At 34.6% G+C, this 19,747-nt stretch overlaps 1 protein-coding gene across 5 annotated transcripts in view; it reads right to left on the reverse strand.

The window, feature by feature from the left end:
* The window catches only part of FMN1 (formin 1), a 211,846-nt gene that overhangs the window by 96,488 nt on the left and 95,611 nt on the right, over positions 1 to 19,747 (reverse strand). For all 5 annotated transcript variants that reach the window (XM_083839382.1, XM_083839384.1, XM_083839383.1 and 2 more), the window contains one exon: positions 530 to 1,335. In XM_083839382.1, coding sequence (XP_083695508.1) covers positions 530 to 1,335 — 806 coding nt within the window. The remainder of the gene's footprint in view (positions 1 to 529; positions 1,336 to 19,747) is intronic.

The following is a 19,747-nucleotide window of genomic DNA, read 5'->3' on the forward strand; positions in this document are numbered from 1 at the left end:
AGGTTAGTCCCAGTTTATTTTTTTCCAGAGCTGAAATTACAGAGGCTGACACAGTGCTTTGAAGATGGTATCGCCTCAAATGACTGGAAAGCTAAAGGAGATGAAACTCAAAGTTCTCACTTGACCAAATTCTACCATTTCAATTTTAATTCTAATTCTATTTAAAAATATATATTTTTTCACCTCCTGGCTAACTTTTTTTTTTTTTTCTTATCTCTTTAGTGCAAAGTCAAGGAACCATCAAAATATTTAGTTGCTTTGCCACTAGTTGTCCAGGGAGTACTTTGATTTTGGGGAATAAAACTATCAAACTTCTTCCCATTATAATGCACATCATTTTCATTTATATCTAACATTTTAAACCCATTTCTTCTTATTATTATTAGGCTTCTAGAACTGATTCCTTTTTTGTTTGTTTGTTTAGACATGTGAATTCCATGCCTCTACACTTATGTTTTACTTCTTGTTAAGACCATACACTTGTACACGGTGCATAAATAGCCATGAAGTCTAAATAAATATATTTTACCTGGTGCCTTGCAATTGTATCCGTGTCCAATACAAAGGCTTCATTGGACGGCTAGGTTCAATGGCAGGTTTCCGAGGACCTTGACTTGAAGATAAAGTGCTATTAAAAAAGAACCCAGGCCCAGGGGGTGGAGGGGGTGGAGGTAACCCAGATCCAGGCAGTGGAGGAGGAACAGGAGGTCCCAGCCCTGGAAGTGGTGGTGGTGGTGGTGGTGGTGATGGCACTTGAAAATCCCTACAGCCTTCAGAAAGTGGAGGTGGCAGTGGTGGCCCAGATCCAAACTGAAGTGTCAGTGAAGTCAAACCTGTTGGCAAAGGCGGTGGTGGAGGAACTAAACCTGGTAGTGAAGAATCGGGAAAGGGAGGAGGAGGAGGAGGAGGAGGAGGAGGAGGAGGAGGAGGTGGTGGTGGCGGTGGAGGAGGCAGCATTTGTTTTGGTTGACAAGATAAGACACTTTCTGAAGTTGGTACATTGTAACTGTCCTTATTTTCACTTTGGGCAGAAATACAATGTGTCAAAGAAGAAATATTAAGCTTTTTGGGTACTATTTGGTTATTTTTCACAGCTCTGTTTTCTTCTTCATTAGGCTTTATAAAAGTTTCTCTGTCAGTCTGTATACATACATTTCGGTATGTCTTTGGTGGGTTATCATCTTCAGTAGAAACAGCAATATCCTTTGCTTCTTCATTTCTTCTGTTTAATTTATTATCAAGTTCATTCTTCAGATGTGCAATGGCTTCCTCAAGCTGAGCAGTTGATACAGCATGTTCTCCACGAATATGGAATACCCTGAGTTCAAACTGAGACTGCAGAACAACAACAACAAAAAAACCTCAGTGTACATATTTTGCTAAAGTGTTTATTTTATAGCAATTAAAAATTTTCACATTTAGACTATGCTTTTACAACCTATATTGACAGAAATACTTCACTTTCCCGGTTCTTAATGGCTTTATTGCAAGCTATTACATCAGTGGTTAATAATTAATCTTTAATGAAATGTAAGCAATATATAGTTCAGCAAAACACATTTTATGAGTAAATATACAGAATCCTGATTCAACAAATTCTAACTTGTCTTTATGCAGACTTAATGTTGTTTAGTTTCTGAATGCAGTAGCTAATAGTTCATCATGGAAAAAAGTTGCCTGTTTCGAACAGTATTTTACTGTTTTTATTTCATTTCGTAAATATACCTTATATTCTTAACATGTTAGGAGATTTTAAAAAAATATGAAAATCAACAGAAGGTGAAAATCTTCCTGGATAAAATATTAAATAAACAAATTACCAATCTATTAAAATTATTCTCATCAATTAAATTCAGAGAGATACACACAAATTCTCCCTCAAAATTATCACTAGATTAAAACTGCTTTTTACCAAATATCTTTTAATCTGTAATTCAGAGAAAATATAAATAAATCTTAGAACCATAAAGAAATTATGAAGATTTCACTGAGGTAGAATGAAATAGCAAATGTCTTTCAAGAATATACAAAACAAGGAAGAAAACCAAACTTTTCTTACCCTTTAACTTGATTTCCCCCATTTCTGATGTAATTCTTGCAAAGATAATTAAACAGTTTTGTACTGGAAATAACCCAACTTCAATTAAGTTTTATAGACTAACTAGAATGTATATTTGAACATCTTTCACTTGTTTTTTTTTGTTTTTACACTGTTACTCTACCAAAGTTTGTCATGGCTCAGCTTAATTAGTAGTTTATTTAAACTATCACAAGATTTTATGCCATTTGAATTGCTCCAGAGCAATCACTTTTCTTTTTAAATCCAGCATACTGATATATAAACAAAATAATGAAGTAAATTTGCCTTAGGGAATTCAGTTATTTTATTTTTTTTCATTACAGTATTTTGCCCCTATTGGATATCAAAAACTCCACAACAGAACAATTTACTTTGAACATTCAAGACTTTCCCAGTTGTAAACCTGAAGTCACCTTAAAAAACACACTGTAAAACAAACACAGTATTTAACATAACTACTTAAGAAATTTAACTGGGCATGAAATCAACTCTAGTAGCATTATATTCCTTTTCAGTTACAGATCTGCAGTCTTTAATTTTTAATACAAAACTGTTGGTTTAAACTTAAAATTATATCCAACATGAAAATTTTATCCTTTCTCTTGTTTTTTATTCTTTCGTATTTTGAAAATTGATTTCTGTTCATTACAATAACATTTGTATTATTTTTAACAAGAATTAATACGAAAACTACCAAGGACAAAAGAGAAAACCAGGCTTAACAAACATGACACATTGGGAACCTATGTTGAACATCTCATCAATGGAGAAGATGAGTATTATCCAACTGGCTGAAATATCAAAGAGCAGTAAGTAATAAAAGAAGTTTTGATTTTAATTACCTTACATCTCAAAACAAATCTTGTTCATCAGAATAAGATTAAGTAATATTGTAACCTTCTTACATCACTATGATAGTATTTTTAACAGAATTTTAAGAATATGTACAAATATGTTAATACATACTATTTACATATATACAGATACACAATAATGAAGGTCTGTTTCCTGGCAAATATTTCTTCCTGAGAGCTGAAATGCTTTGAAATTTTATAACAAATCAAAAATCCATAGAGATCAAACAGCACACAGCTGTTCCATGTGGTGAGAATTTAAACTTTCATTTTCTGTCATGTAATATGGTAATTATGTATGAAGTCCATTATATTTTCTTTATTACATCACAAAGGATTAATTAGGTATCATCACGTAATATTAAGCGATAATGAGAAGCAGCATGTTCTAAACTTAGGCACCTTTAACTCCTGAAATTTAGTTACTATATAAAAAAAATAAATTAAAAAAATCCAATTTTCACTTGTCTGTAGTTTCAAACTTTTTACGTGTTACTGCTTACTAGAATGCAGTATCAGAATTCAGGCTGCAGAATACTTACTGATAATAACTAGACTTGAATAGACAAATCTGGAAGAACCATATGCAGAGTTCAAACCTAAATTAACTTAAATACAATTACCTATATTAACTACATTAAACTAAATTTCAACTAAATTAAGATTTGCAGCAACTTTTTTGTCAAACAACTGCTCAATGTGCAAGATGATTTCTTGGCTTTACAAATTGGTTGTTGCTTAAAATTTTGAGATTTACATTAGGTTAGAATCTTTCTTCTGATATATTATCAAATTTATAGTTGCTATTTTATACCATAGTATAAACACTATAGTTTGTAGTTATTACAGTAAATCATACTAGTTACTAACTAGTATAGAAGTTAGTTAGTAAGCTATCGTACAGTTTATAGTTAGTAAAGATAAATCATTAAATGTTGCTACAGCAATTGCTGATGCAGTACATATCTTAATATAAACAAATCTTACATTGAAATGGAATATAAAAGAATCTAATTACACCTTACAATTTCAAGTGGGAAACAGATCAATCAAAATTTACTTTTTTACTACAAGCTATAACTGGAATCTTGAAATATTAAAAATATAATGTTAACACAGACATTTTATTCAATATAAATTGTTGTTAGAAGGACTTGGAAGGACTTGTACACAATCCTTCCAGTTAAAAGACTGCTTTCATCTCAAGGGGTACTAAAGTGTTGTGCTTTTTTCTTTAACTACAGTATACATATGCATACTAAGCTTACAGTTTTATTTCCAGGTGTCTGTCAACACTCCTTTAAAATGTTTATGATGACTACTTAACGCTACCTGTGGCTGATGATAAGAACAGATTTTTTACCGAAACTCAAATCCATAGGAATTACAGTTACACAGAGATCAAAATATTCAGATCTTGTTGCTGAATCATGTCAGCAATATACGGAGTCTGTTGCATACTACACCATGAAAGAGATTCCTAGAGTGTTTGACAACAGCTGTAAGATGAACAACGACTAATGGCTATCATGAGAACATAATAGCTTGGACACAACTATTTAAAGCAGAAGGAAACAGACTTTTTTTTAAACAGGAAACAAGATGTCTGAGGGAAGGAAGGTGTGAGAAGTCTGGAGGGCTGGAAGATACAGGTAGATGGCTGGAAACTAAAGCTTAGAAAGTCACGCTATGCAGCATGAATGAACCTGATTTATTCCTGAAGAAGGGTCTATAAAATGTCTATACAAGTATCTGTACAAAATGAAAATATTATGAATAATTTAGGGAATAATTTAAGAATAATTTAAATAAAGATTTATTTTCTCTAGATTACTGTTAAATGTACCAGGTTAGAGGTAGGTAATTTCAATAAAACCTTACCCCTATTTCCTCTTCATATTGTCAGTTCAGAAGAAACTATAAGTATACAAATAAATTCATATAACCACGTACTGTAACAGCTTTAACATGCTAAAATCAGATCTCAATTATGAATTTGAAAGTACCTCCTGGGTATCTTAACCCTAATCTGCATAGCAATATGCTGCTGAAAAAAGTTGGTACAATCTTTCATGCGCTCATTGTTAATATTACATCTGAAAACGATGCTATGCTAGTATGCTGCATAACAGTCTAAGAATTCAGAAAAATTTTATCAGATTCATAAGCGATCTGAAATTCAGTGCTAAAATTGGTAAAAGAGAACTGCAGTGTACATAGCCACTGAAGGGACTGATCAGTGTGACGGCAATTCTATGGGAAAACGATCAGTAAAGGACAGTGCGTCACAAACGGATTGTGAGTCAGCAACTCTGGGTGAAAATATATAAACAGAAATGTCATACGTAATAAAAATAAAGTAACACTTGTGCTCTACTCAGTGCTAGTGAAAGCTGTGGTGTTCAGTCTGTGAAAAATGCTGTCCCTCCGTTCATGATAATTTCTATTGAAATCTGGGGCAGCTTATTCAGTATTCTTTTTCCAGGTTCTATGTATGTTGCCTTCATCTCACCCTTATGAAATAATGGCCCCTGTCTTTCCTTGATTTCTTTGTTTCTATGGCTGAACTTCACCCTATCTGTAAAATTTGTTTTGCAAGATGTAACTTAGCTTGTTGTCAACTGTCCTTTCAATTTCACTGTTCTTCTGACCTCTAACACTAGCCTTTCTGTTCAATGTACATCTTTTTCTATTCTTCCTTGTCTATTTCCACCCAACATCCATTCTGAAGAGGCTGAATAAATAAATATGCAGTTAGGTCTAGCCCTCCCCCTTTCAACCTTTGTTTTGCTCCCCCTTCTGCCCTCGGTCAGAATGCAGGTTACAGAGGTTTTGCACCTCTGATTCTGACCAAATATAGGCCGTGCCTATCCGCTATTCAAGCCTCATTGGTACAGTCACACTCACAAATGGGTTTCTTTTATTTCTCAAGATTTGTCTTGTACTTGCCATCAGAACAGGACATCCATTTTCCTTGTGTAAAATCACCTCACCAAAGCAAATGGTCCCAGCTGACTCTCAGTTCCCTTAAACGCTGACTTTATATATAAGATTCTGACTTTATATATAAGATTAGAAGGTCAGTATTACATATTACACTCTTCCAAAAAATATACCACTATCAACGGGTAAAATACAAATAAAAGTCATCTCTAAAAAGTAAAATTGCCCCTTTTACTGAAATACATATTGCCGTAACATAAAGATGATTTTACAAATAACAAAAATATTCCTGTATTTTTTCCCTTATACCCAGGCCTCTGTTGTATGAGTGCCTTCCAGTGACTTCCTTTTTGCACCCGTGACTTTATGCAGCACAGACTAAAAAAAGGCAAGAAGATAAATTTTCTGAAATAATATTGAGACTCAGAAACATCTGAAACATATTCAAATGCAGAAGAAAGGCCAAATGCTGAATCAGTGTATTTTATCTCCACCTCTCATTACAGACTCAGATAATAAAGCACATAACTTATCACAAATGAGATTAAATCCTCTCTTTCAGGATGCAACCTGCAGGTTGCCTAAATGTCTTTGAAATGATAATATGGATTGGCAAACAAATTGTGTAATACCAATGTGATGGCTTTTCTCTGTGCTTTGATAAGTAACAAAGATTAAAGTTGAATTTAGCACAGCCAGTAATAGTCCATACAGTCAATTAAATGCAATGAAATCAATTATATTTGCTGTGTTACTGCTTTATATAATGTGATTTTACATGGACAAAGAAAAAGAATAGTTTGTATGTACAAATATGATGAAACAATAAATCTATATAGCAATCTACATTCAAAAATTAGCTGCTGGCCTACAAATGTTTAAAAAAACTTTGAAAACTGCAATGGTAAGACATTCTTTAGAACACTGTTTAGAGCAAGCAACACGCAAAACTTTTCTTTGAAAACAGCATGTTAATGCTGCACTGCTAATGCTTAATATTTTCTCACTGGTGTTAACAGTGCAATTCTACTCCGAAGGGTGACTGCGTAAAAATGGCACGTCTGTAATGAACAGCCATTCAACGTATGTCAGACACAGACCACATCTTTAACTGAAAAACTTATACTTTTACTAGTTTTTAACTCCAATTAGCCTGGAAAAACAACACAGTAGTGAGAAAGCTCAATTTTATTCCCTTCTCTGACTTTATACAGTGATTGTTACATCTAATGAGTCACTTATCTTATGCCAAGCTATGAAAATAAAAAAAAAAAAAAGAAAAGGAACAAAGAAAATGCAAAGTATCTAAGGATAGTTTCATATACTATTTTACCACTGGAAATGCTCTTAGGGGAAAAAAAAAAAAAAGGTAAGAATTCTTGAGTTGCTGCTGAAACTTTTTTTTTTTATAGACTTCACAGCTTTTTTTTTTAATAGCATTTTGGTCATCAAAGTACTGTGCATAGAAAAGAGAGGAAAAACATTTTTCAAAGACAGCCTCTGACTTTTTGTTCCTCTTAAGTGATTTCATCTTCAGTTTTTGGAAGAGCTCACACTTTTTATTCTTGCATTGTGTTGACAAAGAACAAAAAAGTCTTTTTTTTGTTAAATCTCTGTCCTTGAAAAAACATACATTTGTTTTAAATTTTAACAACAATCACAGATTTAGCAAAGAATTTTTCAATGAAAAAAATTAAGCCTGTGCCAATTTGTATAAAAATCAAAATTCCTCTCTAACAAATACCTCAACAAATATAATCATTTACATATGGTATATCACTATATTCAAGGGTACGCAGTAAGGGTTATTCTGACAGCTAATAGTAAAAAAAAAAAAAAAAGCGAAAAGCCAAATGGATTGCCCATTCTCAAACATTTTCAGCACTCTAAATTTTTGAATAGGCTATATATATAAAGTATTATTCTCTTTGTAATTTAAAAACATTAAATACATAGTTTTATAGAGAATATGTAGGAAGATAGTTGGGAGGAAATATGATCATAGTAAATATATATAACACAGTTTTTCTATATACTTTTGGAATATTTAATTATTTAATGACAACTGGCATTTAGGTAGTCTAGGAAGAAATACAGACTTACAGTGAGTGAGATTGATTTTTCAATACAAAATCATTAGTCTAATACAACATTTAAATGTAAGTTACAGTGCAACATGCAGGTTTTTTTAATTGTATCAGCATGATTAGTTATATATAAGACTACAGATGGCCTAAAATTTACATAACATTTTAAGCACTAATTGACTTAAAATTTGACAATTTTAAGTATTTACTGTGAAAATACTGTTTTTTCTTCCCACATCTATATATTTATCCCCTCAGTCCTTTCACTGGTAATAACTACCACTCAACTGTTTTAGATTACACAAATCAACTCACGTGGAGAACTCTGTTACAGAATACACAGCTCCCAACAGCTCACTGTTAGTCCTTGCTTTTCCTCAGCTGTCCTATTTACATGCAACTTTACTGAGATGAACCTTGCCATTAAGAATAAATCTCCCCCTCTCTGTAACTTTTAATCAAAGACACGGAAAGAACCCCTGATGTGTCCTTGAAATTTCTCAGTAACCTCAAAATCCAATACATGGAAAAATGTCTCTAATAATGCTCATTGTACTTCACAGCTTATCCACATTTATGGATGCAATTATGTCAACTTTTGCACCTAGTCAGTGATTTACTCTTCTGTGCCCACAGAGAAACCTCACCGGACCCTAAATCTTTCTTGAATCTGATACATAAATATATAGTTTAGTGTGTTTGGGAACCATACAAAATTTTCAAAGCAGAGCAATTGTTGGCTAAAAAAAGGACCATAAGGAAACATAGGACCGTAAGCATGAAAATACAGATTTAACTTCATACTGACTGGTTACAATCATTCTACTTTTTACTGACTTCTGTCCCCTACAAAATACAAAGACTATTCAGTCTTCCACGCACATTTAGGCTTATGTAAATTAGTATGGTAACAGAGCAACAGAGCAGTGCCATTCTCTCCTTTGGCAGCAACTGCCATCAGTCCAACACCTTCCACAGGCATACAATTGTCCTCACAATGAAGAAGCTGGACATGACCAAAAGACATCAAGTAGAAAATTATTAATGCCTTGGATTCTCTAACTTTTGGCCACAGACGCATTTGCTAAGTAATGTCATCCTTTGAGGTAAATGATAGCACTTCTAAAAACAACTAGACTACATATTACTTAATGAAGTCAACTGTTAATAACATGTGAGTAAAACGGTAAATTTCAAGTTATTAATAAATAAGAACAGTGGATAACTTAGGATTGGATGTAGGTTTTATCTGTTTGGTAGGTAACAAAAAATGTCTACCATTACTGAAGTTCTTGCTCATTTGAATGAATGTTTTTGAAAATAGTAGAACCATGACAAAGTTCAGCTGACATAAATAAATAAATAAATAAATAAATAACCTGCATGAATCTCCAATAGCAGTGAGCAGGGAACACCACTCGCACCAGAATTTTGCAGGATAGGTAACGTACAGTAGCTACAGGAAAACATGTAACAACAGATACATGTCATACAGATATGTCATATAGAAAGGGAGAGAGATCCTTGCAGAAAGTGACCATGTGCTGATTCCTCCCAAATGTAAACTAGTTTATGCTAGGCAAAATAAATCTCACGCAGCTTGCAAAAAAAGGGAAGCAGGCTGAATTGAGACTTAGCTAGAAATTTCAAAGAAAACTGATAGGTTCATGGACAATTTCATTGGCAAAATCTCTCCATACTTTTAAATTCTGTTAAAAATTCATTTCAAACTTTTGTTGAAGCTGGTCCATGAACAACTAACATGAAGACTCCAAATACAATAACAAAAGCCTTTCCTATTACAAGCGCTGTAGTTACTTCCTACTCTGTTTCTCAGTCACGGTTGCTACCTTGGTCTTAGGACAGCCTAAGTTACTATGACTTTAAAGACAAAAGAATGCTAAAACTATGCTATGTTTTACATTGGAGGTCAAAAGATTATACCCAAAGAGAAAAAAACGAATTATTGCTATTACTCAAATACTTTAAAATACAATATATAAAAATATAGAATAATATTTCTAATTTTGTTTTAGTTAATCATTTGTTCTGTTGACAATTTACTTTCAAGAAATCATCTTATTTACCATTTCCCAGGGAAACTGTATGAATCATTACTGTTACTAATTCATATGATTTGGCATGCAAATTCAAAAACGATGTGAAAAATTCCTGAAAACAAGTTGAAGATGAAGTTTCAGCGACTAAAGCTACAGAGGTAGTATGGATCCAATAAGAAAACTGATTGTAGTAGAGAGCAAGTTGTCTCTGATCTTGGGAGAATGTTTTTGGACACCTAACAGCTTTTTTATTAGTGTGGCTGATTAAAATGAAAAGCCTTACTACTAAAATGTTCTTTTTGATGAGTTTTTTTGCCATGAACTATAGACCTTGCAGTCCAGTGGGATACAAATCCTTTGATCCTGTGCAGTCACATAAATTCAAAGTCGTAAAACAACATTGAATTTGATTTTATTAGTGTGGCTGATGTTGCCAGAATTGTAATGCAACCTTGTTTTTCTTCTCTTTTCTTCCTTTTCTTTTGGGGAGGGGTGGAGAGGAAAGGAGAGTTTACTGTCAACATTGCTTCACAGTATAAAGAACTAATTTCTTTGGCAGCCAGACTCCAAGATTAAGCCATTATAACAAAGCCTTGTAATGATTTGTAAGGGAGTAATGATACGCATCACATTCTAAGTTTCAATGAATGAAGCAAAAGTAAGTTGAAGCAAAAAGCAGTGTTAGTACAGCACATGGGAAACAGTAAGCAAAGATAAAGTTATACCTCTATAGAAGGATAACAAGTAACAACGAGCACTACTTTGCAGTAGGAAATAATTGGCCAAGCAGTGCTATACATTGTTACGAGATTATGAGTTCTAAAATAAAGTAACTCTACATTTTTAGAAATTGAAGCATTTCATTCATCATGAAGATAATTTTTGTTCAAAAAAATAAATCTATGAATACCTACACTGAGGAGATGGCCACCCTCTCTACCAATGCATAGAGTGCCCACACAGGCAATGAAAACAACTAAAACATTTTGAAGTGTAGCACGCCATTCAGTTCCTTGCTATGGAGGGAAGTGAATTTTCTGGGGCCTGTCTGACACCAGATCTCAAAGTAACAGCAGACGTTCAATTTTACTTTATGGAACATAGCCACCTGAAGGAGTAATTCTCTGCACCTAAAATTGTCACATTCCTCAGGTGTTACAACGAGAGACCTCAATACATCAAAACAAACTGATTGCTTGGTGAAACAGTTCTTCCTCCAACACTTTATATTCCAAAATACACTACCTCATTTTTCTATAGCAAAGGAAATGAAGGCAGAGGTTACCTTCACAGTCAGCTTCACATTCAGAAAGCAAAAGCTTTCATTAAGTTACACTCTTTACCCTCTAGAAAAAAAAAATAAAAAAAAAATCTATTCTTTTCCTCACAACTTCAGGACAGAATGGAATTTTTTATAGTGACAATATAATATGTGCCTCAGTTACAGTGATTAAAGAAAAAAACGCAAACTGCAAATATTGTCAAGGCAAATTATATAAGGACATCCTACACATGTAAGATATATTTCATGTCTTCTATCTTGGTTTAGTCAGGAAGTCCAGTTCTGCTGATACTATTGTACACTTTAGTGGCAAAAACAGAATACTGTGTTTAAATAGTCACCAATCAGGTAACGTTAAGAAGAAAACCCAACACTGTATTTACGAACAGACTTCTTTTAACACTGTAGAGATGTTTACGCTGCAATTTCTTAGCAGGTAAAGATACACTTAGTTAACACACAGTTTATGACCTCCAGAGATGCTACTTGGCTAAACAGAAGTAAAACTTCAATTATGGAAATGACCCTGTAACTGTGTAAAAGACATAGCTACTTCACATTGATATTTATTGAATGTTAATTATGCATTAGCACATTATTCTAGACATTCCCTTTATGGGATTCAAAGAAAATACTGCACACACATAAAAATGTGTTAAAAATTATTAAAAAAATAACAACAAACAGCTTTGGTCAATTACATAAAAGGAAAAAATACAAGTGTAGATGCCAGAGCTATCAAAGTTTTCTCTCACTCCATCAGTGTTTCCATGTAAGGCAGCTACACAGAATCCTTCTGTTTGACAGACCCAGAATCCCATTCAGTGAACATGATGGGAGCTATTCCAGACAAGAATAAAAACTGTACTATGAAAATGCTGTCAGTTTTAAGACTTTTGCTTCATATGTGCTGAAGCTGAAAGGTACATAAGGTATATAATGAACGAAATACGGAACTCTGGGAAAAGATATAACAGTATCACAGTAAAGGTATTATAATGCTGACCTGGAAAAGCAGATTCTGTACTTGCCCAAAATGCAAAGTTCATGCAAGATGTATCACAAGCCATTTTAGCCAAAGTGTTTCTGAAGTGGTAATCAATGATACAACTGATTTTTTAAGCAACTATCTTGAGATTCTGGTAGCCAACTTGTAGGTGCAAGGCAAGCTAAAAATGAACTGTGATATGAACATAAAAGGAAAACCTAAGCCATTAATTTTCTGTGAAATACCTTGAATCAGAAATCTCAAAATTAGTGTTGCTTTTACTTTATACTTAAGGCCTTTGTACATAATGAATGAATAATAATAGCATATGCCTATCTGAACCATTTTGTAAAATCTGATTTATATATACGAAACATCCTGACAGATTAAAATCTATGACACTGGAAATCCATAATGGAAGACTCTATATTCAGATAATTCTTTTGCATTGCATTGTCATCAAAAATAAGGTCAGGAGACAGGCTCCTAGCTTTCGATTTGAAAACATCCTTGGCAGCGTGATCCTTCCCTAACCAAGGGTAAATTGTGGCACCCATTAACCAGTGGAACTTAATTTTGCCCCACTGCTATTGTATAACATCAGTGGCTTCAGTATCTTCAAACGCTTTGTGGAATTGGCATGTGAAAAATTTGATCAGCACCATAAGATTCAATAGGTACAATAAGCACCAAACCTGCAAAGTCAGAAGTGTTTACTGAATATGAGAAAAAAACAGTTTTGTTTCAAAAGCTTATAAGCTACAATTTCAGATAGATTTTCCATTGACCAGAAGAATGTACATCCTTGCCAAAATTGCCCCTGTTCTAAAACCACGAATATTAGAGATTATCAAAGGGAATTTTGCCAAAATTTTTAAAGTACAGAAAATTATGCATTTCATTCAGAGATACGACTTCCAGTTCTTCAACTCAAATAAACATCTGGTGTAATAAATCTTGAAAAGCCACTAAGCTTGACATGTGGGTGCATATTTTCAAAATCAAAATGGTAGGATAATGCTATCAGAAACATGGATACTACTAAATTTCTAGTGGCTTTTATATTGCACGATTACATTTCACTTAATTTCTTTACTGGGCAACTGTTTCCTGTGTTACAGAAGTCTTCCAAATCTGTCAAAATAAAACGTCATCATGTTCACAGTAGGCGTTCTACTTTATTCTCCTTAGTGCATAACATACTCACTTAAGGTGATGGGATAAATGAGCTGTCATGAACTATGATAAATGCAGGGGTTTTTATAATGAATTTTCATTTTAGCCCTAATTAAGCAAAGTGTTTCATAATGTGTCCAAATTTGAGCATGAGGGCAGTCTTGCTGGCGTTTTAAGGCTATAAATTATCTTGTTGATCTCTATGCACATTCTAACTATATAATACCATGTTCTGTGGTAAATTGTTTAATAAACAAGGCAGTCCTTGGATTAACATACGAAATTAACAGCATTCTGCAGTTGACATGAAGTCTAAACAAGACAAGTTCTTAAAGTGAAATTGCACTGATGAAAATAATAGGGTGGCAATCTAAGACATGGCAAACAGTAGTGAAAAGAAAAAAAAAAACAACATGAAGAAAGAAAAAATCCTTCTGGATATTCAAGCTATCTGACAAGAAAATAGTTACAATGTAAGCATATAATTAATGGGAAATGAAGATGAAAAACACCTGTTACATCAAAAATACTGAAAATATAAAGTCAATGGAGGAGAAGAAAAAGGAGAATTTTGCTTAATTTTGCTTATCAGAGCACAGAAGTAGTACTTACAACTTCAAGTATGTGATTACAGATTATGATATGGATATAGGCATTACAATCTGCAAGTTTTTTAAGATGTAAATAAGCAGCAACTCAACTGGGGAATATCTTTATTATTTCAGTAATTCTTCATGTTCTACTTTAAAGATAATCAATAGTGCTGAAAAATATACATGATTCATGAAATTTCTAACTTGCCAAATTTAAAATAGGCTGATTCCTCAATATTTTCATGTACATTGCAATGCACTATGATATATTTAACATATTAGTAATTTAAAACAGTATCCAGAGATAAAAAGCATACTTTTTTGTAATGGCACAAATAACTACAAACTAACATTCTTTCTAGAAAGCAAATTACAGCACTAGCAAAGGCAAGAGGAAGATGAGGAAGGGGAAGTATTGGAAAGAAATTAACTCATACACCATGAAGAATCATTCCAAACTTCCTTTCTGAATGAAGATACAATTGTCAGCATGTGCTTCTAAAGAGACTGAAGAACTTCTACTTTCTGTGATTGTATGCACAGTGTAGGAAGTTATTATTTTATTGCTCTTGTGCTTTGCTCTCATTCCCTAGTCTGCTACTCTGCCTTCTCCATTACTGGCCATGCGAATTTTCATTACAGAGTGATGAACATTGGGATAAAAAATGTGTATCTATTTCAGGAAACATATACTTTGAAGATAATCTTGCTCCCATTGTCTAGGAGTCTTAGGAATACCAAAATGTGTATATTGATATCATTTCATAGACTTTCAGTCTCTTCTTTCTCTTATTTTTTGTTTGTTTTTTTTCTTTGTATTTTCACTGTCACATACTGCAAATGGGCTCCATATTAAACATGGAGAATTCCTTCATGAGGACAATGTAGCCAAGAGGAAGATTCATAAAGACACACAATACACGCACAGTGGTGGAACCATTCATTTAGCAGCTAAGCACAAAAGCCTGAAACGTTTCAAGTTAAGCAAGAGTAGTATCAATAATTAACCACAAGCTGGGAGAACTTCATCAGTAACAACACATGGAAATGCTGAAAAGCCTGAACAGCTCATTAGGAAAGACTGACTAATAAACCCTGGCTGACCTTGGCTGCTCTTTTGGACTGCAGCTCAGCTTCACCAGACAGAGGCATACACGATATATGGATTTTCTTCTATTTGTACATGCTGGGACATGAAAATCCAGCAAAGAACACACAAAGCAGCTAGCCACATTACATATGCATTTAATCTTGTAAAGGTTAAAAACATTAATCTTAGCATCCTGAAGCAAAACTGTGTTACCAAAAGTCAGCATATTATCCACTACTTCAATGCGGTTTTGCTAAGAACTCTGTCATATCAGAGCTCTCAACACTATTCTTCACTGGCCCACATAGTTTAAGAGCAGATTTGAAAAATTGTGAAATACCTATCCTATGAAAGATTTCACATATGCACACACAAAACTGAAGGGTGATGGGAGGGGGAAGAATTTTTAAAAATTTCTTAAAGATGCCTACCTATGAGCATACAGGTCAGAATTTTTTCAGTTGAATCTGTTCAAAAAAAATCACTTTTCTGTTATAGACTATTCTTAGAACGAGAAGATTAGACAAAATACAAGATTTTAAAATGTTTTGATTAGGTGTTAAAGCATCTAATTTCTGCTGTTGCTTCTGAAGCTGTAATTTCACTTTCATATGTAAGTAAAAAGCATTTCAAATTGTCAAAATAAAAGTAAAATTACCCTATTCCATAAAAGAGTGTTTTTGATAAGGTTTCTGGCATGCAGCAACTTTCAACACTATTCATCATTACCTCTCACAACCGAATTACAAATTTCAAAATATATCAGGGAGAAGTAGCACCTTTTGTTATACTCAAAATACAATTAAAGAGCAATAGAGGCATTCACAAAAGGAATTTCCCTCACTGACCATGAGGGAAAATGAATGAGAAAGTGAAAAGACAAATGGTCAGGAAAGGAATTGTGAAGCATAACAGATTTAAAAATAAATTTATAAAAAGAATGAAGATGTCATCACATAGGGAAAGCTTTATTTCTTCATTCAGTAACTAAGAAAATGTTTCTATACCTTCATGATCTCAGAATCAAATAAAAATCACTTTGAAAGTATCACACAATTTTGATTGGTGTTGTGACTTTCCCTTTCATATGCCTTTTTCTGTGAAACTTTAAGGCTCTAGTCTTTAGACTGAGCTTGTGATACAAAATTGTTTTCAAAGTTAAGCAAGTTCTTTTGTAAAAAGGAAACTACTTTCTACTCAGTTCTACGTTTCAGTTCTTGAATCCTTTGTGAAAATTGCTTAGGAGATCACAAAGGTTGCTATGAAAAACCCACGATACACTCTTTTCTAAATGAGGCCAGCCCATTATTTCATAATGTCATGGGCAGCTACACACCAACTGCATTACTGTTGACTATTTCCTAAATATCAATAATACAATAGTAACTGTATTAGTGGCAACTACACGCATTTCTAAAATTTGCAGCTGGATACTTTGAGACTTCTATTATTTTAGAACATTATATATTATTATCACAGAATATTTTAGAATTATTATTATTTTAGAATAATGTTATATAATACATAATACAATTGTATAATAATTTTATATACTTACATTAAAATTATATAATTATATTTTACATATGATCTATGGTTTCTATATTATTTATCAAATAGATAATATTATTTAGATCATTGTATATGTATCATACATTATTACGTATCTCATATAATCACATGATATACATAATTATATATTCTTTTATATTATTTTATAAAAGTATTTTATTATTATAAAAAGCTGTGATTTATGGCTAAAGACACTAGCATTCTGGGTTGGGAAAGATGCAAAAGATTAGTGAGTTGGTGGAAGCACAATAAAGTGTATCAGACAGAAGATCCATGCACAGAGTACAGTTAGAGAAAACCTTAAAGACTTTGACTCCATCATCCAAAAGCAGTATTGCACTTCAGTGTAACTGAAGAGGAGAGGATTTCAGTACCTTTGTTCTAAAGGAGAAATTAGGGAAAAGTAATAACTTCTTTTCACACATTTTATCAAATGAGCTTACAGAAAAAAATAAAAGTATACTGTGCCCTTGTGTTGGATTAATGATTAAGTACTACAATTAAATTATTGCATTCACATTATTTCCTTCATTTTGTGATTCAGCAGTCCTGTTACAACATTTTGATTTAATATTAAGTCATTTTCATCTAGCTGGTTATTAGATACTGTAGACTTGGTTCTAGAGGGAAAAACAGTCTGATTTTTCTGGAGCACCTCTCCTGTGAAGAGGGGCTGAGAGAGTTGAGGTTGTTCAGCCTGGAGAAGAGAAGATGATGGGGAGACCTTATAGCAGTGGCTTCCCAGGGCCTAAAGGGGTCCTGCAGGAAAGCTGGGGAGGGGCTCCTTGTGAGGGGGTGAAGTGACAGGACAAGGGGGAATGGATTTAAATTAAAAGAGGGTAGATTTAGATTAGATATTTGGAAGAAATTCCTTTCTCAGAGGGTGCTGAGGCCCTGGAGCAGGTTGCCCAGAGAAGCTGTGGATGGCCCATCACTGAAAGTGTCCAGGGCCAGGCTGGATGGGGCTTGGAGCAACCCGGTCTGGTGGGAGGTGTCCTGCCCATGGCAGGGGGGTGGAACTGGGTGGTCCTTAAGGGTCCTTCCAACCCAAACCATTCTGTGATTCTACAGCCCTATGACGATGATGACAGCTGCTATTTATGTACTGAACAACTGAACTTTTCCTTCCGCCAGGTGCGCCGCATTCCCCGCTCCAGAAGAAGCCGGCGGCGGGCGGGTAGGAAGGCGGGGCCTCCCCGCGGGCTGCTGCGGAAGGGCTCGGCCGCCATCTCGCGGCGGCGGCAGGAAAGGCCTTTCCGCGGGAGGGAACGGAAGGGGACAGTCTTAAAAGCACATCATTTCGGTTCTGGAAACAAGAGGGGTAAAAAATCATGGAATGTCTTGAACACATCAGCTAGTAAATGTAGTTGAAATCAAATGGGTGAAAATTAAGTATTTACCTCTACTATATTGCCCTTTCTAAAGATCACCTTCATGTGGATGTTTCGATTGAATTACATAAACCAACAAACCTGTTCAGACATGGTATGCACTATCATGGCACAGATTTGTCAGTAATCCAATTGGTGTAACAAATATTTTGTAATTTTAATTTAATTAATATGCCCATTACATGACTAGAATTGATTTCAAGTGACACCGAAAAAAGAAAAAGCTTCATGTCACTATCAAAACACAGTGAGCACCATCAAATAACCACAGTATGTCATTCCCCCTTCCTTTCTAGCAATTGTTTTACATACTTCACGACTGCTACATTCACTGCAACTTCAACTGCCTAGAGCATCGACACCAACCCTTCCAAACTGGTGGTATGAGTAAAGCTCTAATTCCAATGAAGTTTACAGGTTATGACCATAGCAATAACAAATCTTAAACAATAAGAATCCATTCTGAATTGCTTTCATGTACTCAAGGAAAAATATAACTTACAAAAGGGAAAAAAAAAAAAAGACTAGGTTACATACCCTTCAGGACAGAAGTGTAAGACACTTCATAATTGCTGAAGAGTAAACAGACCTCTCACTAACAAGCCATGATATATATAAATTTCATGGGATGGATTATGCATAACTTTTTTTTTCTCTGACATAGCTGAGGACTAACTGTTCTAGGCAAGGAATGTCTACAATAACCTTAGTTGCTCAAAATCCAGACCATTCCAATTGAATGGTGCCCCCCCAGCTTAATCAACTTAGCCGTGAAGATCCTCTTAAAAAACACATGCCTCTTCGAGCTTATCTACCACCTCTACAATGCTTTGCTGTGGCCCTGTGTCCTGGTTCCAGTTAGGACAGAGTTAATTTTCCCTCCTAGTAGCTGGTAGGGTGCTATGTTTTGGATTAGGATGAGAAGAGCGCTGATAACATGCTGATGTTTTAATTGTTGCAGAGCAGTGCTTACACCAGGCCAAGGACTTTTTGGCTTCTCGCTCTGTCCTGCCAGCGAGCAGGCTGGGGGTGCAGCAGGAGCTGGGAGGGGACAGACCCAGGGCAGCTGACCCAGACTGGCCAAAGGGGTATTCCATACCATCTGGCGTCATGCTAAACAATATATAGGGGTGGCTGGCCGGGGTGGGGGGCCGGCTGCTGGGGGATAGGCTGGGCATCGGTCAGCGAGTGGTGAGCAATTGCATTGTGCATCACTTGTTTTCTCACACATTGTTATTATTAATACTATTATCATTATCACTATTATTATTATTATTGTTATTATTATATTCCTGTCTTAATAAACTGTCTTTATCTCAACTCACAGGCTTCACTTTCCCGTTTCTCTCCCCCATCCCAGAGAGGGAGGGGGGAGGGCGAGCGAATGGCTGTGTGGTGTTTAGCTGCCAGCCGGGTTAAACCACAACACCCTGTAATCGTACTCTTTGTAGTTCCCCTACACAGCTAGGATTTTGTTGTTTGCTTTTACCTTCAGAGGGCGGTTTAATAATTTCTTGAGAATCTTCCCCCACACATACCTTCAAGCACTCTTTAAGGTTTTTCTAAGCATTTTAGGAGTAAGAGAGAATAAGAGTCTCACTCCTAATCTTTAATACAGAAAGTATGATGAA

This window comes from Anser anser (assembly GCF_964211835.1).
Source record: "Anser anser genome assembly, chromosome: 5".
Classification (NCBI taxonomy): domain Eukaryota; kingdom Metazoa; phylum Chordata; class Aves; order Anseriformes; family Anatidae; genus Anser; species Anser anser.